This window comes from Podarcis erhardii (assembly GCF_964252035.2).
Source record: "Podarcis erhardii genome assembly, chromosome: 4".
Lineage (NCBI taxonomy): Eukaryota > Metazoa > Chordata > Lepidosauria > Squamata > Lacertidae > Podarcis > Podarcis erhardii.
The window spans coordinates 43322143-43350080 of NC_138508.1; the positions used below are offsets into that span (position 1 = coordinate 43322143).

General features: G+C 42.8%; 2 protein-coding genes and 1 long non-coding RNA gene across 9 annotated transcripts in view; 1 reads left to right on the forward strand and 2 right to left on the reverse strand.

Moving 5' to 3' along the window:
• The window catches only part of POGLUT1 (protein O-glucosyltransferase 1), a 366888-nt gene that overhangs the window by 191086 nt on the left and 147864 nt on the right, over window positions 1-27938 (reverse strand). The window lies entirely within an intron of this gene.
• GJA5 (gap junction protein alpha 5) lies at window positions 86-21185 on the reverse strand. 4 transcript variants are annotated; one of them, XM_081858533.1, is made up of 2 exons: window positions 20750-21185; window positions 86-4517 (listed from the first exon to the last, which is right to left on the reverse strand). In XM_081858533.1, exon 2 carries the CDS (start codon window positions 4490-4492, stop codon window positions 3383-3385), a length of 1110 nt encoding a protein of 369 aa, XP_081714659.1. In that variant the 5' UTR covers window positions 4493-4517; window positions 20750-21185; the 3' UTR covers window positions 86-3382. The 4 variants fall into 4 exon arrangements, with proteins under 4 accessions (XP_081714659.1, XP_081714660.1, XP_081714658.1 ...); XM_081858534.1 differs by lacking the exon at window positions 20750-21185 and adding an exon at window positions 16863-16898; XM_081858532.1 differs by lacking the exon at window positions 20750-21185 and adding an exon at window positions 12295-12784.
• Window positions 18885-27897, forward strand: LOC309340041. 4 transcript variants are annotated; one of them, XR_014155752.1, is made up of 5 exons: window positions 18885-19276; window positions 20144-20224; window positions 21274-21323; window positions 25107-25228; window positions 27288-27897. It is a non-coding gene; the product is annotated as an uncharacterized lncRNA (long non-coding RNA). The 4 variants fall into 4 exon arrangements; XR_014155753.1 differs by lacking the exons at window positions 25107-25228; window positions 27288-27897 and adding an exon at window positions 24177-24308 and having other exon boundaries at window positions 18887-19276; XR_014155754.1 differs by lacking the exons at window positions 25107-25228; window positions 27288-27897 and adding an exon at window positions 23154-23352 and having other exon boundaries at window positions 18887-19276.

Here is a 27938-nt window from a genome sequence, read left to right on the forward strand (position 1 = left end):
CCACAATTCATCCACTCTGTGAAGCTTTATTATGTAGCATTTTTCCCATACTGGCTTTGTTGAGAGCAGACACAAATAAGAGAAGTTGTAGTCCAAACTTTATTAGGACAAAACTAAGCATAGTTTTGAAACTTCTTTAAAAGAGAACATGCATCTTCCCACCCTCCTTCTTGAAATATGGAGAAATCAGGGACCATAAAGGAAGCAAATGTTAATTAAGCACAGGATTTTGTTTCTCATCCACCCTTCTATCACAAATACATCCTTGCGCTTGTTCTCTCTGCTCAATATAAGGTGGTGGGATGCAACATTAATTCAGTAAACACATGTTTTTGAAAGGGTAGCAGAACACATTACTATTTGGAAACTAGATCCTCCTGAAAGAGGATGACAAAAATTCCCTTATCTGAGTTTTGTGATAAATAAACTGATCCCCCTTATTCCTGGGTGTCGTCTGAGCAGTCTACAAGGTTAGTGGTGTTTGCTATCTTGAGCATCTAGTCTAAGCTGTAAGGTGTTGGTGTGGGATGGAACTGAGTATTTTTCTAGTTTCTTTAAGAATAAGTGTCAGCCATGCTTGACACTCTATCAGTAGATAATATTCCCACTCTTAAGAGGTCACGTGAGGGCAAAGTTGAAGTGAACTTGCAAGACAGTGAAGGCTTTGCATGACTGAATCATGTTTATAGGTCTTGTGAGGCTCCTCAGGGGCCTTTGGCGTCCCAAGTGTATGAAACTAGTCCTGGTCACTCATGGAGCATGAAGACCAGACACAACCACTCCAGAAGGAGACGCTATAGGGAAACGTATCGTTCTAATTAACTCATGAGAAGTTAATTTCCTGTAGCTCTGATTAGACTTGCATCAGTGCTAGAGGCTGTAGAAATTGCTTGGGCCTGATTCCTGACGGCTGCACCTATAAGGTGGGTGCCTCATGATTCCCTTGCCCTCCTCCTCCAGCTGCCAAAACTATTTGGCTTTTCTAGTTCTCAACTTATTCTGCCAGTGCTTCCTGCTCAGCTAATTGAGTACAGAAATGGTTTAGAGCTCTCTAGAAATGATGTTGAAATTCTGGTGGCCATGTACCCTACTTCACTGAGAATAGTCATCTGTATGAAGGTCTGCCAACCTTCTGTTTGAAGGCCTGTCTGGTCCAAGCAGTGGAGGTTGGTTCATTAGGGCAAATGGGGCTCGCCTTCTTACTTATATCCAGTCCAGGGGGCGGCCCTTCCTGTCAGCTTCGTTCTTCTTAGGCTCAGTGTTGCCCTTGTAGAACTCAGCAGGGAGGAGCATGGGGACAAGACTAGAATTAGTTGACTCTGCCTGTCATTGGCTGTGGCTCCACCTACTGAGGGGCTCCCTGCCTTCACCCTACCATTTTCAATGTTGACCCACCACCACCACTGGATCCAAGTCCAGTTTAAAGCTAAAAAACCAAAAGAAGGGAGAGCAGGTGCCTTGAAGGTGGCTGTGATAGTTAACATTTGAACAGAAAACCGAGCAGGCACACAGACTTCCCCACTAAAGTGAGATGTAGCTCTGGTCCACACTTGTGTTTGTCCTGCTCTTTACTGCTGAATTAGAGCAAACATCAATTGGGTTTTCTGCAGATTGATGTTTGCTCCAATTCAGTGGTGAAGAGTGGGTTTTCTTGGAGCAAACGGAAAATTGCTCGGACCAGTGTCTAGAGAGCATGAGAAAACCTCTTGGACCTGTGCTTCCTAGGCACGGGACAAGCAGACGTGTGGATGATCCCAAAGTGTACTACTACCAATTAAAGGAATCAGTTCTAAATTTGCATCTCTCTATAAATTAACATACACAAAGTTTATGCGAATTCACATCCTCTTGGCTCCTGTTTCTTGGTGAAACATTTCCTCTCCTTTGTGCATACAAGAGGCCATTCTAGTTGGAATGGTCCTCTTAGCCCTTGCATTCTCTACTTTTGATCCTGAGTGTATTCTTGCCTGATCATTTTTTAAAAAAACAAACAAACACACACATCACCGCTAAATTTAAAAGTAAGAATGGATTAAAAAGAGTACAAAATTTTAAAAACTACAAAATATGAATGTGCTTCCCCACACTGGGTTGCTTCTCATTAAAGTATTATTTCTCATTATTAGAAATAAAGCATTGTTTCTTCATGTTTCTCATTGAAGTATCATTTTCCATGGGAAATATTGTTTCCATTGAGTAAATATTTCTGTTGAAACAACTCTAATAAGTCTATTCAGTTACTGTCATACAGAGCTAGTCTTTATCTAGGAGGCTATTCAAATTCTAAAGTAGTTATATACAGACATATCAAAAATTCAAGTAGAATTCATTGCACATTTACTTGGCATAAGTTGGGCAAGCTGGAATAGTATGTGGGGTCCAGTGGAAAGATGAGAATGAAAGACCACTTTATTTTTCACTTTTCCAGGAAAAGGGAAGCTGCCCCATGGTGTGCTTGCAAAATGTCTGAAAATGATTCTAGAAGGGAAGTGGAGAAGTGGAAGAGCAGAGGCTCATAGTCATCAGGTCAGTGCTGCATATAAGAAACCAGTCTCATCTGGGAAGTAAATTTTTAGCTCAGCAAGTCAGTGTCTCTGCTTTATTTGAGAGGAGAGAAATAGTGGATGTCACAATCAATTGCACCTCCCTATTAAATAGCAGTGTGTTAGAGTCTGATAGTTTAGGGATTTGTCCAAAATAGCAACTGAAGCCACTGCAAATTGAAACCATCATAAATCCAATCAAGAAATCCAGGGATTTATAGTGATATAGGGATTTATGAAAGGGCTTGAGACTTCCACTAAAGATGCCACCGTCTTGGTAGTGGCACCTGCCCTGTGGAACGCCCTCCCCTCAGATGTAGAGGAAATAAACAACTATCTGACTTTTAGAAGACATCTGAAGGCAGCCCTGTTTAGGGAAGTTTTTAATGTTTGAAGTTTTATTCCATTTTTAGTGTTCTGTTGGGAGCTGCCCAGTGTGGCTGTGGAGGCCCAGCCAGATGGGCAGGGTATAAATAATAAAATGATTATTTTTATTATTATCACTCCTGCATTCTTTGGAAAAATCAGAATGAATATACTGGTTTAAGTGTAGAGAGATATCCACTCAAACTATACATCAGCTTCAGTCCTCTCTCTAGTAACCAAAGCTTATTTTAGTATTTGTTTTGAAATAGATCACTCTCCTTTCTGACTGTATGTTAACAAACTCAAATAATGAAATAAGCTTTGACATAAACTTTTTGCAATATGCCAGGCCATTTACTTAATGAGTTGAACTGGCTGAATGGACCCCAGACTGCCAGGTTTTCAAAATCTACACTGCAAGTTTTTGTCACATCAGAGAGTCTTCTCTTCCTGCTGCCCCCACAGAACACAATTCACACCGACAGGTCATCAGAGCGAGCCTTACTGCTGGCGCGGCTGGTTTTGCTGAGCCTACGTTTGTCGTGGAAGTAGCCATTGGGAACCAGGGTGGGTGTGGAGCTATTGGCGGCCTCTGAAGTCTGAGAATAGTTAACTTGGATAAATGGAGCTTCCCTGTCTACGTCGTCTTGGTTGTGAACCCTCTCCGTTGCAAAATTGGCAGTGTTCTGCTGAGAGGCCATTTTGTTGCTGAAGGGACTGATAAATTTTCCACCAGGGTTGGCTAAACACTGATTAAAATCTGGAGGAGGGGTACAGCTTTGGGTCATCTTCGCTTGAGGGTCTGTTTCCAGTTTGCTGGCGACTGGGCTGGGGCTGCGTTTGTAAGAAGGGGAGAACTTCTGCTTGGCTTTCTTCCATCCCAAGTGATATAGTTCAGCCAAGCTTAAGAACAGGGAGAGTGCTGCTACGGCCAGCATGAAAATGATAAAGATGTTCTTCTCAGTTGGCCGAGAGACGTAGCAGTTGACTGGATGGGGGCAAGGCTTCCGTTGACAGATATAGAGCGTCTCAAGGAAGATTCCATACAGCATGTATTGCCCAATGATGAATGCTACCTCCATGGTGGTACGGATTAAAATGCTACAGACGTAGGTATTCAACAAAGTGCCTTGAAGAATGATCCTCCCACTTGGCTCATCCCAGCAGGACAGCTCCGCCTTCTCGGGCGCTTGGTACTCCTGCTGGTGGAAAGAATCTCCCTTACTCTGCATTGCTGTCGACGCTTCTTTGGCCTCCTTTAGCTTCCTCTTCTCCTCCATGCGCACTGTGTGCATTGCATGTCCCATGTACAGCAGGGAAGGGGTGGAGACAAAGATGATCTGGAGGACCCAGTACCTGATGTGGGAGATGGGGAAAGCTTTGTCGTAGCAGACGTTCTCGCAACCTGGTTGCCGGGTGTCACACATGAAGTCGGACTGTTCATCTCCCCACGAAGACTCTGCGGCTGTGCCCAGGACAAGCATCCGGAAGATAAAGAGCACGGTCAGCCAGACTTTCCCCACCACTGTGGAATGCTTGTGGACTTCCTCCAGGAATTCTCCTAGGAAGCTCCAGTCACCCATTTTGGCTCAGCAGAGAGACTTGCCTCTGAGGGAGAGAGAGAAAGAGAAAGAGAGAAAGAGAGAAAGAGAGAGAGAGAGAGAGTGTGTGTGTCTTACTGGTATAATCTTATTTATGCATAAAAGTATTTCTGTACAGTGGTACCTCGGGTTACATATGCTTCAGGTTACATACGCTTCTGGTTACAGACTCCGCTAACCCAGAAATAGTGCTTCAGGTTAAGAACTTTGCTTCAGGATGAGAACAGAAATTATGCTTTGGCGGCGCGGCGGCAGCAGGAGGCCCCATTAGCTAAAGTGGTACCTCAGGTTAAGAACAGTTTTAGGTTAAGTACGGACCTCCGGAACGAATTAAGTACTTAACCTGAGGTACCACTGTACTTCCATATCATCTCATATCAGGGCGGTGTACAATGTTACAACATATAAAACCGTTTTTTAAAAAAAATTAAAAATGCAAATAATTGCCAATAAATAGTTCTTCCTTTGTAGATAGAGTGGCATATAAAAGGCTCCAAAACTGCCACAAAAGCAACTGTGGAAGCAGATAAAGGCAACTTTTGTGTGTGTAGATAAAGCATTATACCACTTCATTATAGTATACTGAAGTAGGATAACTAAGTCAAAGTACTTCTGGAAAATTGAAAAATGTATCACTTGGTCTCAGCACCACCAATTCATATTTTGCCCCGCTGTGTTATTTTAGTTGTTTAATCTAGCAAAGAAATTGATGAACAATATAATAATCCTAAGCATGTCTACTTAGAAACAAGTCACATTGAATCCAGGGGGGAGTACTCCCCCAAAAAGTAGGCAGTGGATTGCAGCCTAAAGCTTGCAGTTCTGCTTTTTTAATACATCAAAGCACCTCTGTAAGCATATCACAAGTACTCTCAGCCACCTTGCATGGGACCACTCGTTCCTAAGTCTTTGGTCATACACCCATGCCTGTCTACCATGAACTCACTGTGCGATGACCTCATTTAACCTAGTAGCCAAACTCTCCAGTGTTTCCATTCACCACACCTCTACTTAAGTATCTATTTCCCTTCCTCAAAACAGTCCCATTGTAAGTTGGGCAGCAGAACGCAACTTTGAGTGAGCGAATGCTGTTCATTTGAGAGTGGGTGCCTACACATCTGGATGTTGCAGTTGACATCCCTATGGCACTGTTTCTTTGAGATCACCCAGCTATAAAAACCTTTTGTTACCTTCTTTAAGAGGAGGGAAGTTTTCCCTTCCTTGTTTTCATGGCCATAACTTCCTTTCGCTTGTGGTATCACATGCACTGAATGAGAGGGAAGACAGAGACACCGTACTCCATTACTCTTTACTCCAGACAAAGCAGTGTCCTTGACAAGCAAAGAATAGCGAAGCAGTTTAAAGAACTCCCTGTTACGAGGTGGGCAGGCCATTCCACCCATGTGAGCTTCTGCTTCAGAGAACTCTCTTTGTATGAACTTCTGTTATTTGCTGTGGGGAAGCCAAGAATCATTCACTTAAAACACACACACACACAGAAACCTTGGAGGCCTAGCTAAAATTGGATCTGCAGGGATATAAATAGCAGACCTCAACAGCCAGCACAATGTTTTCCCACAAGAAAGGTGACCAAAGACTGTTAGCCCTACAGAAGAGGGTTAGTGATTAAATGTATTTTTTTAATGCATGGCCATGTCCCTTCCATATGGTACATGGAAATCTGTTGGCTGGTGCAAATTTGAATGAAAATCTGTATGGCCAATATAAATTGGGAAACTTGACTTTTGAGGTTTGATCTCAGTATACGTTGGACCCTTTCCATATAGATCTCCATTAGGAAATGGAATCCCCTTGCAATGGGGAAAAAGGCCTATATGAGTCTGCCTTCAGTACTTTCTCTGTCAAATGCTTCTTGTGAAGGGTGCTGAAGTTGTGATGGGTGAAATTAAGATATTACAATATTCACTGCACAAAAGGAATGCTTGAAGCTAAGCCCATCTAGTATGGATATTCTTTAACAAGGATGTCTGTTCAAAAGGAAAACATTGATGCTGTTTGCTTTTGGTGCCTTTTAGATGTTATAGCAGTGGCTTTGGAATAGTTTTTCCATAGCTTCATCCCATGGTGTGGTTGTAACATTTAACGGTATGGCACCGTGCAATCGGGGCCAATTGTGTTAGTTCCTGATTCTGGTTCAGCTACGATCATATATGAAGGATTTGCACAAATGGCCCCACCTATGCAGTGCTGAGCTTTTAAACATTATGACAATCTTTCTCACACTTTGGTCCCCATATGTTGTTGGACTACAACTCCCATCATCCCTAGCTAGCAGTGATGGGACTTGTAGTCCAACCACATATGGGGACCCAAGGCTGAAAAAGGCTGTATTATGGCCACACTGTAGGATGAACCTCATGGAAGAATAACTTCATATCTGGAAGTTAACTACTGAAAGGACTTTTACTGTGTTGGCACCCATGCTAGAAATTTCTCCCAAGGCAACTTTGCCTAGTGCCTTTAAACTTTGAAGTATCAAGAAAAGGTTTTTCCAGTGTGAAAGTGTGAAATGGTTTTTGTAAGTGCCTTGATTGCTTCTGCCCCAAAGTGGGACATAAATCTCTCAAATAGACACATACATTTTAATTGAAATAAAAAGTGAATCCCAGGGATGACTTACAGGGCAATCAAAAATCAATGCAGCATTCAACATTATGTTGCTGCATTTTAAAACTGTACCAAAAAAACGACATACTTAACAATAATCAATCTAGAACTCACCCTACAAAGGTAAAGGGAGAGGGGAAAAAGACGCTAGTTGTCTTTGAGATGCTCTGAAATTTCAGAGAGTCTTCTGACTCATCATTAAAGTGCTGTAAGAGTCTCTGTTGTTTTGCTACACATTGCCCTCTGAAACCACAGAGTTTATTGTAAAACAATTGAATTGGAAAGTATACTCCAAAAGCTTCCCTCCATGTTTTTGAATGCTGTGAATATACTGAGTTGAAGGACTGCAAGCAAAGGATAATGCTAAGTGGCGTTATCATACCTTGGGTGTGAGTGTGCTGAATGCTGCTGCACAGATGGGCGTTTTACTTCGTATCTTTATCAGCGAGTTCAAAGCTGACTGAACTGGCATGTAGCAAAGCATGTAAATCTTATGTCTGGTACTAAATTGGGAGGTGTTGGATACGCCAGCGAGGACAGCCAAATAATACGGATGAACCTAGGAAGATTAAGAAATACTGTATTGACATAGTCTTGAGTGTGGTGGAAAGAGAAGACTACAGCTTCATTTTTCAGGCTGTATTGTGGTGCAGTCAGTAAAAGGGAGATTGCTTTTATTTGCTTATTTAAGTAGACGCAGGGAACAACATGGATAAATGCCTCGTAGCAAAAACTTAGCATGATACTGGTCTAAAGAAGGACATCATACAGCTTTCTCAACATTATATGGAACATCTGAATTTTGCACAAATGCATCACAAGCTGTATTTCTTGAATTCCATGGTGCTTGGCTCCACTGTTTACTCTACCCCCTTCCAGTCTCTTTTCATGTGTATGTGTGTGTGAGAGAGAATATCTAACTGCGGGTAACACTCCATGCATCACAGTGGGCTTTAGTTCACAAAAGCTTCTGCCATGACTTCTGTGTGAGTTTTAAGGCACCATGTGTTCTCTGGCTTGCTGAATCAATGGTGTTTAGTTTATCTTTTTTACTAGAACCTCAAGATTCATCAATTGGAGCTCGTGGTTTGGGTGCAAAACAGTGGCTCAAGTAAATTACCTATGAGTGCAATGGCCTGTATATACGTAAGTACAAATCTAGTTCACTACAGATCAGGGATTCTAACTACCTAATTTAGGGTGGGGTAGGTAAGGTATTGTAACTTGTACTGGGAGACAGGAAATCCTTACATTGCAAATTATCCAGCAATCTACCAATAGATCCTGACCTTCCTTTCTCCCATACCTGTTCTAGTAGACAAATGGACAGATGTTTCTTACTGACATGGGACAATATGTCCACATTCTAACCTACATACAAATTAGCTAGAAAGGGGAAACATAACATAATCCAGAGGGGGCTGGGCTTTTAATTTTTATGGGAGCAAATTAATCAAACACATTTTTGAGCAGTTTTGTTTTTCAGTAGATATTCACCCAATATTTAAATATCAGAGCTTTTTATTTTTTAAAGTCTCCTTTGAAAAGGAGGGAAAATCAATTTACTACTTTTTCTTTTTGGTTCTCTGATGAGATATTTTGGTCTGTTCTTGATCCCCACTGCTCACGTAACTGCTCATCCGTTCTCTTTCTTTCAAGTGCCGTGATGACACAAAGGAGACAAGGACAGCGGAGGAGAGTATGTGAAATCAGCCTACAGGCCAAAGAGAAAGGAGCTGGAAGAGGAATGATTGCCTATGCTGGTATGCTTCAGATTCCTTCCAACCGAGTACTGACATTCCCAAGGGCAAAGTACAGGGATAAAATAAAATGTATGTGATAAAAATAATGCATAACTTGCTTGCAACAGTGAGAATACTTTGCATAGTTCCCAAGAGACTGTGGATTCAGAATCTCACCATTCTGAACTCTGAACCCTTAGGAATTGTCTCACCATAGGAAAATCCAGAGAGAAGACACTGGGGCAGCTGAGACTGTTCAGTTTGGTGTCTGATTGGTTTTATATATAGTGCATCACCCAGAATTTGCTAATATAGGAACTGCTAGAAAGAGGAGCCATGTAATATTATTTGTGCTAGAACCATAACCAGGGAAAGAAACAGCTATCTGATTTTTCAAAGACATCTGAGAGCAGCCCTGTATAGGGAAGTTGTTTGATGTCTTACTGTGTTTTAGTTTGTTGGAAGCTGCCTCGAGTGACTGGGGCAACCCTGCCAGATGGGCTGCATCATCACCACCACCACCATATCTGGACAGGCAAACATACTCCTCTGCTGCTGCAGCCTCTGGTGCAATGTAAAATGTTGAGTACCAAGCATGAAATAGCCTGATCAAGTATGTGCAGTTGAGAGCCAGTGTGGTGTAGTGTTTAGAGTGCTGGACTAGGACCCGGGAGACCAGGGTTCGAATCCCAACTCAGCCATGAAACTCACTGGGTGACCTTGGGCCAGCCGCTCAATCTCAGCCTAACCTACCTCACAGGGTTGTTGTGAGGAGAAAATGAGGAGGAGAAGTATGCAGGCCCCCTTGAGCTCCATGGAGGGAAGGTGGAGAATAAATGTAATAATAAACAAACATGCAAACAAACACCTCCCATGTGCTGGTTAGGGTTTTGTACAAAGGCTGAGGGGAAAGAGTTCAAATACGCAATGCCATACAGCAGTCGTGAGCCTACCACTAACTATACCTAATGTACCTCACAGAACAAGTCTAGTACTTGTGGTCTGTTAACTGGAATGAAATTGGACACATTCCAAGTGAAAGCACAAGTTCGTGATGATAGTATTTGGGGATCAGTCCCGATGGAATGGTACTTTTTATTTTCGCTGACTGAACTTCTGAGGGTAAAGAGGGTCTCGATTTTTTGAGAGACCTAACATACAAGGACTGACATGCAAATATCTACACATAGATACATTAAATAGGTGTGGGATAATATATCACACACAAACCAGATATCTAGTTTCACATGGGACATGCACTACATAATCATCATATGGGAATTTATTGGCAGAGATATTGAGGAATTCCAAACAAAAAAGAAATTAAAAAGTGGGAAATCAAAAGAACTGTTTCAGTTGAATTCAGATCATGGGCAAGTTGGCTGGTTTTGCACAGCTTGCCTCTAGTAATAACCACTTCAAAAGGATAACAATGCAATTGTACTTGGTGGTCTAACAATGCCCCTGCCCCATCAGCTTGGTCCAAGAGCATTTGGTTTCTCTGGTCTGTTCATCTTCACATAACACCCTGACTGTGATGAGGCCAGCTCCAGCATTCTTATAACTTAAGTAAAGAAGAAACTTCTGTTAGCAAGACCACTCATCTGTCTCTAACCATAGGTAGCCCTTGATCTCTAATTCTATGCACATGTTCTTCTAAGTCCCATTAAGTAAAGTAGGACATAGTCTCAAGTCAAAATGCCTCGGAACAGTCTGTTGGTTTCTAGAGGTTATGGCAATTAGAAGAAAGCTCTTGTCCTGTCTTCTACTTCCTAATCATGTGACTTTTTTTTTTGTTCCCCTCCCTAAAATTAGTCTATTGTCAGACTTCATCGCCACCACTAAAATATTCTTTTTATATAATATTTTTTCTTAGTTTTCAATTGCAGTCCAATAATAGCCTCATTATTTTTTTAAAAAACCAATTTATAATGCAATTGTTAATACCAATCATTCAAATACCGAATTATATAATTTAGCTAAAGAGCCCCCCCCCCCGCAAGCTAGATTTGATGGTTTGATTATTTTCTTTATTTCTGTGTTCCAAAATCTTATTAATTTCAATTACATTCATAATCATTTTATTCACTTCATAAATAATAAAGGATGAGTCAGCTCTAAGTCTCCATAATAAATCTTTTGCAAAATAGAGCTTCCCTTTCTTTTTCCTTTTTCGGCACACACAATTCTGTTTGATGCTATAGTCCATATTTATAATCAAATTTATTCCATACTTGCTTGTATAAATATAATTTGAATTAACATTCAGAGGACGGTTGCCGAATCATAAATGTAGAGAAGACATTCCCCTCCCCCACCGTCTTTTGCACCAAATGAAGTCTTATCTCAAGTTCACACCTTAAAGTCCTTGCATTTGGTTTGTTCCACAGTTTGTGATCTCATCTCTTTTATATGCGCCTGTACTTTAGTCCAATTAAGCTCTAATTAACAGGAGAACCTCTGCTTCTTAATGGTGGTGTTGGAGGGTTTTTGCCAGGCAAAGTGCTTTTACACTCAGTGCCTCCCTGCCCCCCACATTCCATGCCGAAGCAAGAGCCAGGTACCAAGACGAACTGCGAGTGAAGCCCATTCCTTTTCTGGAGGGGGGGGGGAATTTGCAAGGATAATTACCCTCAATCATCCTCGTTTTTCCTTCGACAACAATCTCCCGCTGTCTTGGAGGCTGCCCCCGTTAAGTCAGAACAGACCTGGAAGCCACCCCTAAAATATTCTTATTTAGATCAGGCTGTTTAGCAGCACACTTACCTGGGAGTAAGCTCCAAGGAATGCAATGGAACTACTTCAGAGTAGAGTATGTATAAGATAGTGCTGTCAATTTTACTATGCATGTAATGAAGAGAAAATATTCTACAAAATGCGCACATACAAAAAAGAAACAATGTAAAGCTTCCAACTATATCTAGCAAGAAGAATCCAGCCATATGACAGCAAATTTCATCTCTAGTGGTTATAGGTTTCTGCAGTTATCAGATAGCCTTCTCAGCGACAAGAATCCGTTTAAATTAAATAGCATCAAACTCTCTCTAGGCATTAGAGCTTTCTTTGGTTATCAGATATCAGTGTCAAATGAAAAAGCTGAACTAACAGGAAAGCATAAACGGCTTACTGTTTAGGAGATAATAAAAACTAACAAGGACAACATTCATAAGGACGTGAACTTTCTCACATTAGATGGACACTATTAAACAAGGAAAAATACTCCAAAAGTATATAAATAACCCAGCACATGTCGTCCTTTTTCTGTAAACAGAGAGAAGGTGGCTACCTCACTTCATTATGCTTCCAGATTTCTGATGGTTCTTACTATTGCTTGTTTTAAATTTAAAGAAAACCAGTTCCAAATTCTTACTCCCTGAGCTTCCCGCAGTTTGTCACATTGACCATTTTACTCACCTGAATGGTCTCTTGTCTTTAAACGACTCGTTCTGTTACTTCGTGTAGAGTCTTACCATGGAGTCTTTGGACTTTTTAACCATCTTCCCACTGCTTTCTTTTTCCTCCTTTCCTTCACCTGTGGTTTCTCACACCCCCTTTGTATCTCCTTCCTCTATGTATACCCACTTCCCTCCTCACCCTTTGTCTTTCTCACCCCTCCCCTAGTCACTGTTCTAGAAAAAGGAGTCATTTTATAGGTTTCCTCCACCCCTTGTCCGCTTTCCTCAGAGGTCTTCCCCTTGTTTCTGCAGGCCTGCGATGCTGACTGTTGCTCTTCTCACTTGTCAGGAGAGACAAGCGCTGCACACCAAGCGCTCTTCAAATAACAGGTCACTATCAAGCTTTCCTTGAAAGTCAGGAACAGTGATGCCCCTTCTGTAACCAGAGCTCTCTGAAGGCAGTTTTACCCACTCAAGAAGGGAAAGGGTTAGGGTTGAGGGGCGGAGGCAGGCTGTCCCTTGTTGATTCTGGAAAGCGCAACCAATCAAAGCATAATTCCTAATGTTCTGAGATTCCCTTATTCTGACAAGAATACTTTCCAGCAAGCCTGGTTGGCGGGGGGGGGGGGGAAGGAAATACGCATGTACATAAATCAACATTTGTGCATGGGTCAAAAGTTAAAAATAGAAGGAGCGGGTTCTGGACCGTGTTTGCAACACGAACAGCCTATTGAGAAGAACGTAGAGAGTGACCCAGCATCAATATCAAAGCTTCAGAGGAGAGCAAGAACTTTGCTACAGATGATAGTGCCAACTGAGGGATGTTACCTGTAGTAAACAGGTTTTACTTAGGCTTGGTGTGTGCTAGGAAGAGTGAACCACACTTCAGTGTGTGGCATGCCATCCATTTTGGATGAAATATTGTCCTTTGTTGACTTTGAGACTCCCACCCCGTCCTCTTTTTCACTTCTGTCCGTCAAACTTTCAAATGGTGAGATATTTCCCACAGTGTGGGAAATGTGAGGGGTATGTCTGAAGTTATTCTCATGTGTGTGGCTTCTAATAAAACATACATTGTTCTGCTATTATGAGTGTTATGTTCTCTGCCTAAAATGAGAAGGCAGTCAGAGGAGATCGTCACAGCAGCCATGAAGTCCTGAGCCACCCCAGAGCCAGTTGCCTCAGTGTGGATGTTGAAGTCCCCTAGAACCAGCAGTCTGCGAGTCCTCAACACTGCCTCTGAGACCACAGTGAGGTGGGCGGTAAACCAGCAGAATTCCTAATCTGTCCCGATTTCACAACACCAGAAACACACACACTAGATCCCTCCCCCACCTGACTGGATAGAGGGCCTGGAGAGACAGAGAGAATTTCTATAGACCACAGCAACTTCCCCTCTCTGACCCTCAAGTCTGGCCTGATGCCGTACCATATACCCAGGTGGGCACAGCTGGATGGGACCAACTCCACCCTCTTCATCCACCCAGGTCTTGGTGATACAAGCCAGATTGGCCTCCACAATCATGGATAAAGGAGGTATTTATATGGCAGCTTCCAACAGTGAGATATGCATAAAGTGGCTCACAACATAATAAATTGGTGTATTATTTAATGCAAACACTGAAAGGGGGAGGTTGGGGGAAGAAAGCAATATTGTTGCTGTGTGAAACGGCCAGTTGTAGCTACATTAGCCATGCATCTCAACTGGCACCCCTCAACTGTGAACCTGTACGCCGCCTTCTCTTGGAATTGCAACACTGAATTTTAAAAATGATCTTCACTTCAACTATGTCTGACATTATGAAATTGCACTCAGGTTCTTACACACCTCTACACAAATCAGTCAATGTGATGCTATGTGCTTAAAAGGTGTGTGTGTGTGTGTGTGTGTGTGTGTGTGTGTGTGTGTGTAAAGGGTGTCTGTGTCATAGAATGGTGAAAAAGTATCTTTAGCCAATATGCAGAAAAAGACTGGAATATCTTTTTCTTGCTGTGGTTTGTTTGTGTGATTTGGAATGGGGAATATGGTGCGGTACTTTACCCTTTCCCTACCTGCCAGTTTCTTGCTCCAGATCTCCCCCCTAGCATCTTTAGTCCCCAAACTCCAAGTCTGTGTTTATGCTTGGAGACCCCATTGCAGAGGCTAATGGGGAAAAGTTTGGAGTGGGGAAAACCGTGGGTGATAAAAGAGTTAAGCACTCTCTCCACTTTGTGATCAGCTTCAATTTGGCCAGAGAAAGCTAACTTTCTTGTGAAGCTCTCCCCTACTCCATATCTATTGTTAATAAACATTTATATGGAACGTGCAGTTTGTCCCTTTGCAGCAAGGAAAGAAATGCATTGTCTCAAGGAGGATGTCTTTTACAAATGCAAATAATACTTAAATATGCATTTGATTTTTAGGCTCAGAGAAGAACCTGTGGAGTCATGACACATGCTTATTCAAAAGCCCATGTATAATGCAAGAGTATGAGCTCTCTTTGACTTGCAGATAAAAGACAGAGCAGCAAAGCAAAGCATGAACATTCATTGCATTATTCTACACATTTAGTTTGATAGACTGGCCCAGACCATTCAGTCATTGCTAGAGGGAGAGAGAAAGCCCCAAACTGTAATGGATTTCATGATGATGTGATGACAGCAAGGAGGAGACACATTAGGTGCAGATTGCCTAAACCGTGGTGATGTCATGTAATATGTACAAACATTCCAACTGTCTTGAGGAAAGTTCACAGTAATAGCTTGCAGCTTCAGTTTGGCTGGAGAAAGCTCTCGTCGATCCTAGGGCTGGACAGGAGGGCCTAGGCAGGGATAATGCAGTCTAGAAAGCTGAATGTGGAGAGTTTTCAGGAGGCAGATGGGCTAAGGAGTTTTCAGGAGGCAGATGGGGCTGAGCTGAAGAAGGGAAGGAACTGAACTGAAAAAACAAGAACCTCAGAAGAGAGTAGGTGGAAGAAGATGAAGCCTGCAAAAAAGTCAGGGAACTGGGGAAGCAACTGTAGAAAAACATTCCAAGGCCTAAATATAGAAAGAGCTATGGGGAGGGCAGGGGGAGATGGAGGGAAGGGAGAGATGAATCTGCTGGCCAGGCTCTATAATGTAAAGAACACATATATTGTCAGCATCGCCCTTGAGCCAGTGTACCAACTGGACTCATGCACTACAGCCCCGACTGGGCTAGGCGAGCTGGGTAGCACTGCCAGAGACCTCCTTTCCCACAGGAACAGGTCACAGTGCTGTGGACTCACAGCTTGGAGCTGAGAGCACCGGATTCACTGTCTCAATTATACAGTCGTTGCGCAGCAGCGTTTTGCAGAGTCTTGCAGAGTATAAACCACTCGGAGAGCAGCTCTGTAGAATATCTTCCTTTTATTCTATTGCTACAGCTATAATACAAAACTATATACAGAGCTAAATATTCTGAGCATAAATCAATGCTATACTCTGAGTGCCTGCAGCTGCTCTTAGCAGCAATCTTATCACTAAACACAATCTCTAGCACTCACTCTCTCTCCGACACACTGACTGACTCTCTCTCTCACACACAGACTGACTCACTCACTTGACTAATTAAGTAGAGAGCAGTACATTGCTCCTCCTCTCTGTAGAGTCAGCAGAGACCTCAGGAGATTCTTGGGTATGGGAGGGGTGAAATCTCCTCATATATATCTTGGAGAATGGCAGTGGTAGAGCATCTTACATGCAGAAAGCATCAGGTTCAATCAGGTTTAGCGTAGATTGACCAAGAAACTTTATACTGTTTCTTACCATTTGTTCAAATGGGAGGTCTCTGGAACCTCTGAAGACAGGATTATTATTCATAGAGAGCTGTCAAGATTGTTGCAAAGACAAAATAGGAACTTCCCTTACGTGCTGCCCTGAGCAGATTGCAGGAATAGTAGCAGACCTTTATGACAGACTGATAATACTGCACAACAATAAATACATTGCACTTTCTACCTTTCTGAAGAGTAAGCTATGAATGGAAGAAAGTGGCTGGCACAGTGAACTAAGGGAAGGGAAAGTGTGAAGAAAGGGTATTCACCACCCATCTCCTTTGGGGAAGAGCCAGAGCTCAGTGGTGGGTCACATGTTTTGCATGTGTAAGGTTCAAGGTTGAGTCCCTGGCATCTCCAGGAAAGGCTGAAACCATGGAAAGCCATCGCTAATTGGTCTATAGACAGTATTGAGCTAGAAGGGAAGCGGGTGGTGCTGTGGTCTAAACCACTGAGCCTCTTGGGCTTGCTGATCGGAAGGTCGGCGGTTCAAATCCCTGCGACAGGATGAGCTTCCGTTGCTCTGTCCCAGCTTCTGTCAACCTAGCAGTTCGAAAGCATACCAGTGCAAGTACATCAGGGGTCGGCAAACTTTTTCAGCAGGGGGCCGGTCCACTGTTCCTCAGACATTGTGGGGGGGCTGGACTATATATATATATATATATATATGGGGGGGGAATGAACAAATTCCCACAAATAACCCAGAGATGCATTTTAAATAAAAGGACACATTCTACTCAGGTAAGCCATCCCCCCCATGACTCTCCCCTCCCTTCTCCACAGCACCAAATAAGCCCCGGTGGCTGCTTACCTGTGTCTTGCGAGCGGCAGGGGCTGGTGGCAGGGGGATGATGAGCAGTGCACGAAAGGACTCTGCCCAAATTGAGCCTGCTTACAATGGCAGCCGCTCGAGCGCTAACGCTGCTGTTGCTGGCACCAACAAAGCCTAGTCCCCTTCCTCTTGGCTCTAGGTAGGGCGGGGAGAAGCCAGGAGGAGGGAGGAAGGAGGCGCTGCTGAACATGCGTGTTGGCACAGCCTGAACAATCAGCTCCACGCCAATCCACACGGTGATCCACGTGGCCTTAGTCTGCCTGCCCATGGAGTAGCTAAATAGGTACCGCTGCAGCGGGAAGGTACATGGCGTTTCTGTGCACTCTGGATTCCCTTATGGTATTCCGTTGCACCAGAAGTGGTTTAGTCATGCTGACCACATGACCTAGAAAGCTGTCTGTGGACAAATGCTGGCTCCCTCATCCTGAAAGTGAGATAAGTGCCACAACCCCATAGTCGCCTTTGACTGGACTTAACCATCTTGGGGGTCCTTTCCCTTTCCTTTTTACCTAACTGAGCTAGATGGGCCAAATGATCAGTCTTAGTGTAAGGCAACTTCTTATATTCTACTGTTAAAGGAAGACCTCTCCTGGCCCTCTTCGTGCTATTTGTGTGAACAGTGCAGACACATAGAAATAAAGCTGTGTCTGCCAGATTGTCCTATCTAGCTTGCTTCTGAGTTTGCAGCTTAAGCTACTCCCTTTGTCTCATCCAAATTGGTGGCCATCACTGCCTCCTTATGGCAGTGAGTTCCACAGTTAACTATGCACTGTATGAAGCAGTACTTGATTATATTTGTCTGGATCTTCTAACATTCAGCTTCATTGGATAATGATGAGCTCTAGCCTTGAGATGGAGGGGGGAAATTCTCTATCCGTTTTCTCCAAGCTGAGCTTTTCCCATGTCTCTTATTTGCCTTGTCTCTAAGCTGAAAAGCCCCCAATGCCATAGCCTTTCCCCATAGGAGAGTTACTTCATTCCCTTGACCATTCAGGTTTCCATTTTCTGTTCCTTTTCCCACTCTGCAATATCTATTTTCCAATATATGGAATTTGCATTTTTCACAGTTCGTGCACACGGAGTCGGCATTGCCATTGAGCTTTCCTCTATGACTTCAAGGTCTCGTTCCTAGTCAGTCACCGCCAGCTCAGAACCCATGAGCACCTACTTAAAATTAAGATTTATTTCCAGCTAGATTTATTTCCCTATGAACAAAAATGGAAAGATGAAGAAGTTCCCACCACAGAAGAATGGAATAAGCAAAGTGATGGGCTATGCTGAATCGGAAAAGTTAACAGCTAAAATAAGAGAACTGCTTTATGGAAGAATGGAAACCTTTTCCAGACTATTTAAAGAAATATTAAAATAGGGTGAATTTGTGAGCAGGATTTGAACTATGAGCAACAGAAAGAATGAGAGATTATTGTACAGTGGTACGTTGGGTTATAGGCTCATCAGGTTACATATGCTTCAGGTTACAGACTCCACTAACCCAGAAGTAGTACCTTGGGTTAAGATCTTTGCTTCAGGATGAGAACAGAAATCGCGTGGCGGCGGCGTGCCAGCAGCGGGAGGCCCCGTTTGCTCCAGGTTAAGAACAGTTTCAGGTTAAGAATGGACCTCCAGAATGAATTAAGTATGTAACCAGAGGTACCACTGTATTATGGTTATGATATAAAGAGGGAGGATAAGGTGCAGCAAAAGGGTAGAAGTTTAAAAAAATGGGATGGGAAGTTGATAAAACAAAAGAAAAAATATTACTGTATTGGCCTGAATATAAGCTGCACCCGCAAATAAGCTGCACCTTTAAAATTTGGCGGCTTGGGGGAGGCTTGTGAGTGGTGGGCAGGCAGCACGCCGTTGCCCCGTGCTCCTGGGTTGCTCGCGGGGGGGGGGGGAGGTGGGGAGCCACGCTGCTTTGCTGGTGGAATAAAGTCCCAAATATAAGCCACACTTAAACTTTTCACAATTGGAATTTGGGGGGAAAGTGCGGGTTATATATGGGCCATTACGGTATGTGATGAAATTTTATGTGAAAATTGTGTAAATCAGAGAAAGAGAGAGAGATTTATATTTTTTGCCCTGACATGCATCACTTTGTGGTCATTTTACTCCACATTAACTCTGTTTGGAGAGGCCCGTTAACCTGTGGGAATAAGACATCTGTTTGTATCTACTGAAAATGAACTTTATTCATTGCTGAGGACTGCAGCAGCTATGGGGCTATCCACATTTGGAAAACACAAACAGTCTCTGGCCTTCTATACCCCTCAGACTGGGTAGTTCAGGATCAGCCTGAACTTCTGCAAAGGATTTCCTACTGGACAGCTCAGCTGACCTGAACAGCTGAGAGAACTGAGAAGTGGGAGTCTTGCTAAAATGAACAAATTAAGGTGAGAATATTGTGCATGAAGGGCTTGCCCTTCCATGTGCTTGCATGCAAGCCCTTCCTGTTTCTTCACCCATTCAGCCGAAGTTAGAAGCCAGGAAGAATTACAGATTTTTATTTTTTTCAAAGAAAACAAACCCACTCGAAAATGTATTTTAGCACGAAATGATTAGTTTAAGGACAAGCTCTGTAAGACAGATGTAAACACAAAGACTACAAGGCTGAAAGCATTGAAATTAAATTATGCAACTGTACAGAGATTTTTCTTTTTAAAAATGTGAATTTTGATTGTCTTTCCTTCATAGCTCTCCACTGTGACTTAAAAAATGTCAAAATCTGGGAAATACTCAAAATTTAAATTTTACCTCAAATGGTGATATCTGAAATTCAGAAATGAAATCTGAGATCATCATTCAATTTTCAGGAGTATGGTCGATTTCATTAACGAATATGATGTAAATAAAGTTTCTATATTCTGTTCCATGTGACCTATGCTATCAACTATTGATTGCTACAGCCTGTCCAGTGTCATATTTAACGCTGATTTCATGTCGGCTGCTGCATTTCAGATGCTGTCAAGTGATGACAGCTTCTGCACATCAGCCATCAAAACTTGAAAAAATGCTAACTACTTCATGTCAACTGTCACAGATTGTCCACTTATGTGCATTGAACCTTATGCAGCATTTTAATTTAATTTTATGCTTATACTCCAGTAACTATTTGAGGCATTTGATTTTAAATAGACATAATAGAAGCATTCCTTTGCATAGATCACTTCTGGAGATTAAATCCTATAACTTTAGATTTGTTGTCATTATCTTCATATTATTCTCCACTTATATACCTTAACAGCCTTCCTCTCCCACAGCCACAATAAATCAAGGCAATCAGTCCACTCAGAGGTACAACTGGTAAAAGGGGAAATAAGACCATCCTGTTTGCATAATGGGTAAGAAACAAAAATTCTAGTTTGCAAAGTGGCAAACCAAAGGAAATTATCTTTCCTTAAAGTAAGGACTTCCCCGATGTGAACTTTGTATTAGCTACTGCAAAAAAATTCAGTACTTGTAGCTATTTTGCCCATTCTTTATGCTTTTTTCCCTTGTTATCCGCCAACATTCATTCAGTTAAAGCTGCTATTCTGTGCACAGTTGAATGTAAACTTCACTAAATGCATTGTGACTTATTACCAAGTCAGAGAGGAATTCCTTTCTCCCCGCCATCCCAGAGCAGAAAGTGTGATTTGGGATGATGTGTGCAGCCCATCATCTTGAATCAATAAAATCTGCTCAAACCTCATTAAACAAAAGAATTTCAGTGTAAGACCCCAAAAAGAACCTACAAAATATACTCCCCCCCATTCATTTTATCAGATTTTCGATAGACAGAGGTAGGGGCACAAAAATAAACGGATGAAGAGGTTTCTACTAATAATTTAGCTTTGGGGTTGATCTTTGGACTTGCAGGAACATACCTTCTCTGCTTGTATATCCAGGAGGGATCCTTGTCTGATGGAGGACTCTTCAGATTGGATAAACAAATCTCAGAAGAGTGTCAGAGCAGCACGTCTTCTTATCAGGCAGCTGCCAGGAGGTTCCCAAAAAACCTGAAGGAAGCAGGCTGTAGGGTCTCCTAGCTTCTGAGTGCCGTGTGACATGCCCCAGCAGCTGTCGGGCTCCTATAGAGTCATCGTGGTGGCTTGGGTTATAAATGTGGTCCCAAGAAGGCTTTATTGTAAGCAGTGACTTGGCTCTAGCCGAGCACTTCCTCTGCCTCCCAGCCTCTCTATTTTTAATGAAGGAATCTGGGGCTATCGCAAAGGAAGTCAAATTGTTTTAGGAAAACAATAGCAAAGTAACTAAACGTTTATTGGTTTCCTCCCTTGGTGTCTGTGATGGAGTTGTCAATTGGACTGAAAAGATGGATGTACTGTTTGTTTAAAAGACTTAATTCACTGGACTAAATCAATCTAGCTTTTGTCATTTTTTTATTTTAAAGAGCGAGATCATAGACTGATATGGAAGTGAAGCAGCAGCTTAAAAGTGCAAGTAAGATTTGATCGTTAAGCTATGCTTTTTAGAGTTTATGGTTATGAAAGGATTGGCTTGTATCCAACAAAGTTGTTCCATTAGCACAAGGACTTCTGCCTGTGGAACTAGACTTCTTCTCCCTCTCCTGCTCCAGGGGGTTGGGGGAACCACCCCCAAAAAGGTTGGGGGTATGTTAGAGAGCAAAGGGAGAGGAGAAAAAGAAGAAGGAGTCCTGTTGTGCAGGCAGAAGTCCTTGTGCCAATGGGATGACTTCATTGGAGCCAACCTGTTGCCTCTAGACCTAAGTGTCCAACTCTCCCTAATACTTACTGTCCCTGCAATGTTTCCCCACTTGAGTCATTCCATGTTAAGTCTAGGCTTGGAACCCAAATACCTGATGCCACCAGCTTTGCCAGCCTTCCCACATCTTAAGACAAACTTGGACAGCCTGATGACCTCCAGATGTTTTGGACTATGATTCTTATCACCCCCAGCCAGTCCAACTGTGCTGGCTAGCTGGTGCTGGCAGGAGTTGCAGTCAAGAACATCTGGAGGGCACCAGTTTGGCCAAGGCCATTTTAAGTTCTTTAGAAGAGGCTCTAAGGAGTACCTTCAGAGCAGGGGGGTGGCAAACTTTAGGCATCTTGGATTTAGGGTGATTTTTACTCAAACCTCAAGATGTACCAACCATAGCCAGATACACTTTCCTAGAATTAAGGAACAGGATGTGTTGAGAATGTGCTGAGCCCAGGAATTTGTTTTCTCTATCAGAAGGGAGCCCACAGTCCTGCTAAACAATTGGGAGTCGGAATGCTTGCTGATCTATTGCACATCACTTGGAGATCTACTAGTTGATCCCAATCTACCTTCTGCCCATCCGTTTGTTTGCTATATGATTGTTCTGGGATACCCTAGACAAGAGCAGATTTTATTGCTAGATATGTCTTGCGCAACTTGCAATGGTGTGTTGCATAAAGGTACCCAGAGAAGATATTCACGGGTTTAGATGTGGAACACATGAATAAGATGTATATGTTTTTATTGTGCCTAAACCCTGTTTATGGAAATGCCTCATTTGTAGATGATCCCCCATTACATTTTTTTAAATAAAAAAATTACTGAACAAAAACTTCCTCAAGTGAACTTCTGAAATGTCCATTTGTGATTGGGAATAGTTTTGCATTGGCAAGTTGACAGATTTGTGTAAAAGGGAACCTCCTGTTTGTAAACAAGCGTTCTGTCTATTGTGACAGCGAGTAGACTGCTCCAAAGTGCTGTGCCCTCAAGAAATTGTTACCAGTCAGAGTATATCACGGGAGTCCTGGAAATGGCTGTTTCCACAAAGCTGCCAGCTGAGAAGCCATCGGCACTTTGGAATGCTAAACCTTACCGGGCTTGCTTCTGGAACATCTGGTGCAGGAGTCTTTTTTGAGACTACCTGCCAGCCTGCCCATTTGCTACCTAAATGAACATCGCCTCCAGAGCCAGGAGTGCCAGGAGCAACAAGAGTTTCCACTAGATTAATATTATTCAGTTTAGATGATGAGGGACAATTGGAAGTGAATGGAATTGTCTGTACGCATAAGAAAAATACAGGCCTTTGCTGCCATAAAGCAGTTCCTGGCATCATTGGCATTCACTTTGCATCTCTGTCATCATCATCAGCAAACTCTCTCGATTTTGGGCCCACTAGATGTCCCTAAGTGTCGTATTGAATAGAATGGAGGCACCAACCCCTTCCCACCCATGTGATCTGGTATCTGCCCACTCCTTGCAGTGAATGGATTTTGGAAATGTTAGTTTCACATTCTTGATGTCTCTCTCTTTTCTTGTGTTGCTCACACATAGGGCATTCAACCTGCCCTTGACACCACATTGTCCAGCTAGCTTTGCCATCCAATAACTACATGTTGAGCATGGTTGTCAGCAAGGATTCCCTCCACCTGCACATGCTTTGACCCTGCCAGTCCCAATGGGCACAAGCCCCACTACTGATGAGAAAGATCGCCACACTCCGAGTGCCCTCAAATGAGTAATGTGTCCCTGGGGCTTCCAATCAAGCACAGCAAAGATGCAAAGTTGTGATACGAAAGTTCAAGAAGAAGAAGAAGAAGAGTAGTAGTAGTAGTATTTTGGATTTGACATCCCGCCTTTCACTCCCTTTAAGGATTCTCAAAGTGGCTAACATTCTCCTTTGCCTTCCGCCCCCACAACAAACACTCTGTGAGGTGAGTGGGGCTGAGAGACTTCAAAGAAGTGTGACTAGCCCAAGGTCACCCAGCAGCTGCATGTGGAGGAGTGGAGGCGCAAACCCGGTTCCCCAGATTACAAGTCTACCACTCTTAACCACTACACCACACTGGCTGCTATGCAAACTCACACTTTCCCTCAGGATGGGATGGGCGCTTTGTTTCAGTGTTCTTGAATGGCTTGGTTGGTTGACCTGCTTATTTTGCTAGCCATCCTTGAAGCCCCTGGTGACTCGACGGCTCCATTTCTCACTTCTCCATTTCTCCACCCCCATCGTTCTGCCCGGATGCTGAGGTCCAGTGCCGAGGGCCTTCTGGCGGTTCCCTCATTGTGAGAAGCAAAGCTACAGGGAACCAGGCAGAGGGCCTTCTCGGTAGTGACGCCCGCCCTGTGGAACGCCCTCCCATCAGATGTCAAAGCGATAAATAACTACCTGACATTCAGAAGACATCTTAAAGCAGCCCTGTTCAGGGAAGTTTTTAATCTGTGATATTTTACTGTATTTTTGGTTTCTATGGAAGCCGCCCAGAGTGGCTGGGGAAACCCAGCCAGATGGGCGGGGTACAAATAATAAATTATTATTATTATTATTATTATTATTATTATTATTATTGCCCCCAGACCCTTCTTTGTGCCTTTGACTGAACGTTGGAATGCTGAATGTTGGAAGATTCAGGACTTCTTCATGCAACACATAATTAAAACTCCGGAGCACACTCCCACAGGAAGCAGTGATGGCCACCAACTTGGAAGGCTTTAGAAGAGGATGATGGCTGTGCCCTGCCTCTACAGTTGGAGGCTGCTGGAAACCCCAGGAGGAGAGAGTACTTTTGTGCTGTGCTCTTGTTGCTGGTCTCCTGCAGGTACCTGGCTGGCCACTGTGAGAACAGAATGCTGGGCTCAATGGGCTACTGGCCTGATCCAGCTTGCTCCGAGCTCAGACTGCATGTTTGAAACTACTGTATTTTGTACCCAAGAGTATTCTAGCTGTGTTCTCCTTGCTGCTGCAAGGAATAAGGCATGAATCAGACCTTTGGATTGAGTAAGTAAAGTTTTTAAACTTACTTAACAGTGTGTGGTCTGTTCATTGTCAGAGGAGTAGAGAGGGGGGCAAGTGCTGCAAGCACACTAAATGGGATATGAAAAGGGGTCTAACAATCTATATTCTCACGTTACGCTACTGCTTAACTCTGTGACCATTTAAAACTTTGCTGGGGACTCTCTGCTGCTGGAGAGTGTGTTAAGCCCTGTGTTTTGAATCCAGGCATCCTGCCATTTTTTTGGGTTAATTACTCACATGTGGGTCACAGATCCTATTTTCCTCCCACACAAAAGGTGCAGAGGAAAATGAACCAAGTGAAAACCAAATGTCATGTAACAGCTGATTGGGTAATGTGCAGAATTAGATATGATATATGTAATTGACACATCAGAATCCTGCCATTCCTTCTCACCCCCTTCAGCCCTTTAAACTCAGCTCCTTGGAGCTTGCATCATGTTAATACTTTACCTCATGTGATGAAAAGTATCTCTATTTACTTTTCACCACAGGCCTTGACATGTCCTGAAGAGGTTTCAGCAGAGCCAGGACAAAAATATTTCTGGGGGGAAAATGGGACCAATGAGCTTGCCATGTACACGTGCTGTAACTGGATCGGTGTTCCAGGGAAAGTGTAAGTAATTTTCCTACTTGGGACATAAATATATATATTTAATGGTTCTCATAAATGTGCTCATGTAAAATGGGTGGTGTGTGTGTGTGTGTGTGTGTGTGTGTGCCATTATCACACAATACTTAAGGGAGGCTGTTAGCAATCCAGTTCCTCTCTGGGTTACAACTTAGAGGAGGATTTCTTTATATTTATTATTTATATTTATAAAACTTTAAATATATTTACAGAAATATACAAATATTTACAATTATTTTGTGATGTCTACTTGTACATCTATCTGTATTGATATAATAATGTAGTAATTATCCATCTATATTCTTTTATTTGTTATTAGAATTTGAATGCCACATTTCAGTGTTCAAATGTCCCCAAACCACTCACATCAAAAGCACAGAACAACACAACACAATCCATTCATTCATTCTGGCCTTAATCCAAGCGAGAGTTAGGCATTCTTAAAGTCTATGCAACTTAGGTTGCCTTCAGTCAACCTACTTATGGTGCACTCATCCTGATTTGTTTGCAAAAAGTTTGCAGGAGGTTCAACAATGTTGGCTTTTTGTGATTGAGCATTTGTTCTGAATTGTCCGCAGAGAGAGTAAATGGCATTTTGTCAAGCAAATGCTACCCATACTGCCCAGTGCATTTTCCTGTCACTTACCTTATTGTAAAACGACCGGATTTTGGGAAGTGTGTTTGTTGTTCTGAATCAACTTTAATTGTACAATTTGAATTTGCTGGGGATGACTGAATCATACCTGAAAATGGCCTGGAAGCATCCTTAAGGTGCCTAGGCAAGTGCATAACTTGGTGTTGGATTTGTGCCACTATCTGAGCCCACCCACCCCCAATCCAACTCCTGTGTACAGTATCGGTATCAACAGTATCAATCAGTATCACACTCTCCCCAGTATCAACAACAGGGGAGATTGTGGGAAAAGTGGGATTTGCCTGTTAGAAACTAGTAAACAAAAAGAAGTGTTAACAGAATGGGTAGGGTGGATAAAATTGTGACTTTCACAGATTAGGAGGGTGAGGAAAAGCCCAGAGCCTGCCTTGAGGCATGATTTGGGGTATCTGCCTATTTGAGAGTGATGCATCAGTCCTGCATGTGATCCTCATATGGGCTAAGCAAAGCTTTTCGGAAAATTATTTTGTAAAGCAAAATAATTGTAAAGCAAAAAGAAATTAAACGGTTTTTCCAAAATCAAAGGGAACCAAAGACTGGTTAGCACAATGCACCCAGTATTTGCAAGCTTTGTTATAATGCCAAGTATACCACGGGATGTTACAACAGAAATGGCAGTTAACATAAATTAGACATGGTTTAAGAGGCAGGCGGAAGATTTTTAGAGGAGCTTGAAAAGTGATGCCTCAAACTGTTTTCAAAGGCCTGTATTTGTTTTCCCCCTACATCCAAAAAGGAAAGAGGGCAGGCATGGAGGAAAATTGATTCTAAAATGTGGGTTGTTGTTTTTAAAATAAAAAATAAAAATGACAAATTATAATTTGACTAGCATTTGGCAATTGTTCCTTGAGCTTTCAGATGAAGGACCTAGGAGTATATTGATATATGATGGCCATGAGCACTTTTAAATCCGACTAATTTCCATGATTTTGAATTATGGTGCTGGAGGAGACTCTTGAGAGTCCCATGGACTGCAAGAAGATCAAACCTATCCATTCTGAAGGAAATCAGCCCTGAGTGCTCACTGTAAGGACAGATTGTGAAGCTGAGGCTCCAATACTTTGGCCACCTCATGAGAAGAGAAGACTCCCTGGAAAAGACCCTGATGTTGGGAAAGATGGAGGGCACAAGGAGAAGGGGACAACAGAGGACGAGATGGTTGGATAGTGTTCTCGAAGCTACCAGCATGAGTCTGACCAATCTGCGGGAGGCAGTGGAAGACAGAAGTGCCTGGCGTGCTCTGGTCCATGGGGTCACGAAGAGTTGGACATGACTAAACGACTAAACAACAACAACAATTTCTATGAGAGCATATACTTACACCCAATGGTCAATGGGTTGGGGTTTGCTGACCTCTTACTATTTCTGCAGCCTCTTCCAGATCCATCCAATCAGCATGAAATGTAGACTTTTCAGCAACTGAGAAGGAAGCCCTCTCACCCCTTGTGCTGACTGGAGCCAATCAGAGCGGAAGCAGATGAGTCAGCCACGGAGGATTGGCTCCTAGGTTCACTCTGCAAAAGGTGTGTGGGAAGAATACCAAGAAGTAATTGTCCTGTAAGGATCCTAAGCTAAGCATTTAGGAACACTGGAAACACGGGGTGCTTCAGGAGAAGGGTGTGCAAGGTCCGTTATATGCCATGGAGCTTTGAGGGGAAACACAGCTTAAGTCACTCCAAAATAAAATATTGTGGCACTCCGATTAATTGGCCTGTTTATGTGCACAGGAAATAGTAGATCTAGCTGAAAAGCCACTCATGGAGAACTGCTTTGATGGCTGCAATGCATCCCTAGTTATTATTATTGTATAATTACAGGATTATTGTGTAATCTTAGAAGGAGACAAGGCAGTAGGGGTGTGTGGCTGCGATGGGGCATGGCAATGGTTAATGTGAAGGGCCCCTGCACATCTGATTTTGCCACTACACTACCACTTATACCTCTGATTTAAATAAATAGGAATAAAAAGTTGTTAAGTCAACCATACTGTGTGTGTGTGTGCGTGTGTGCGTGTGTGCGTGC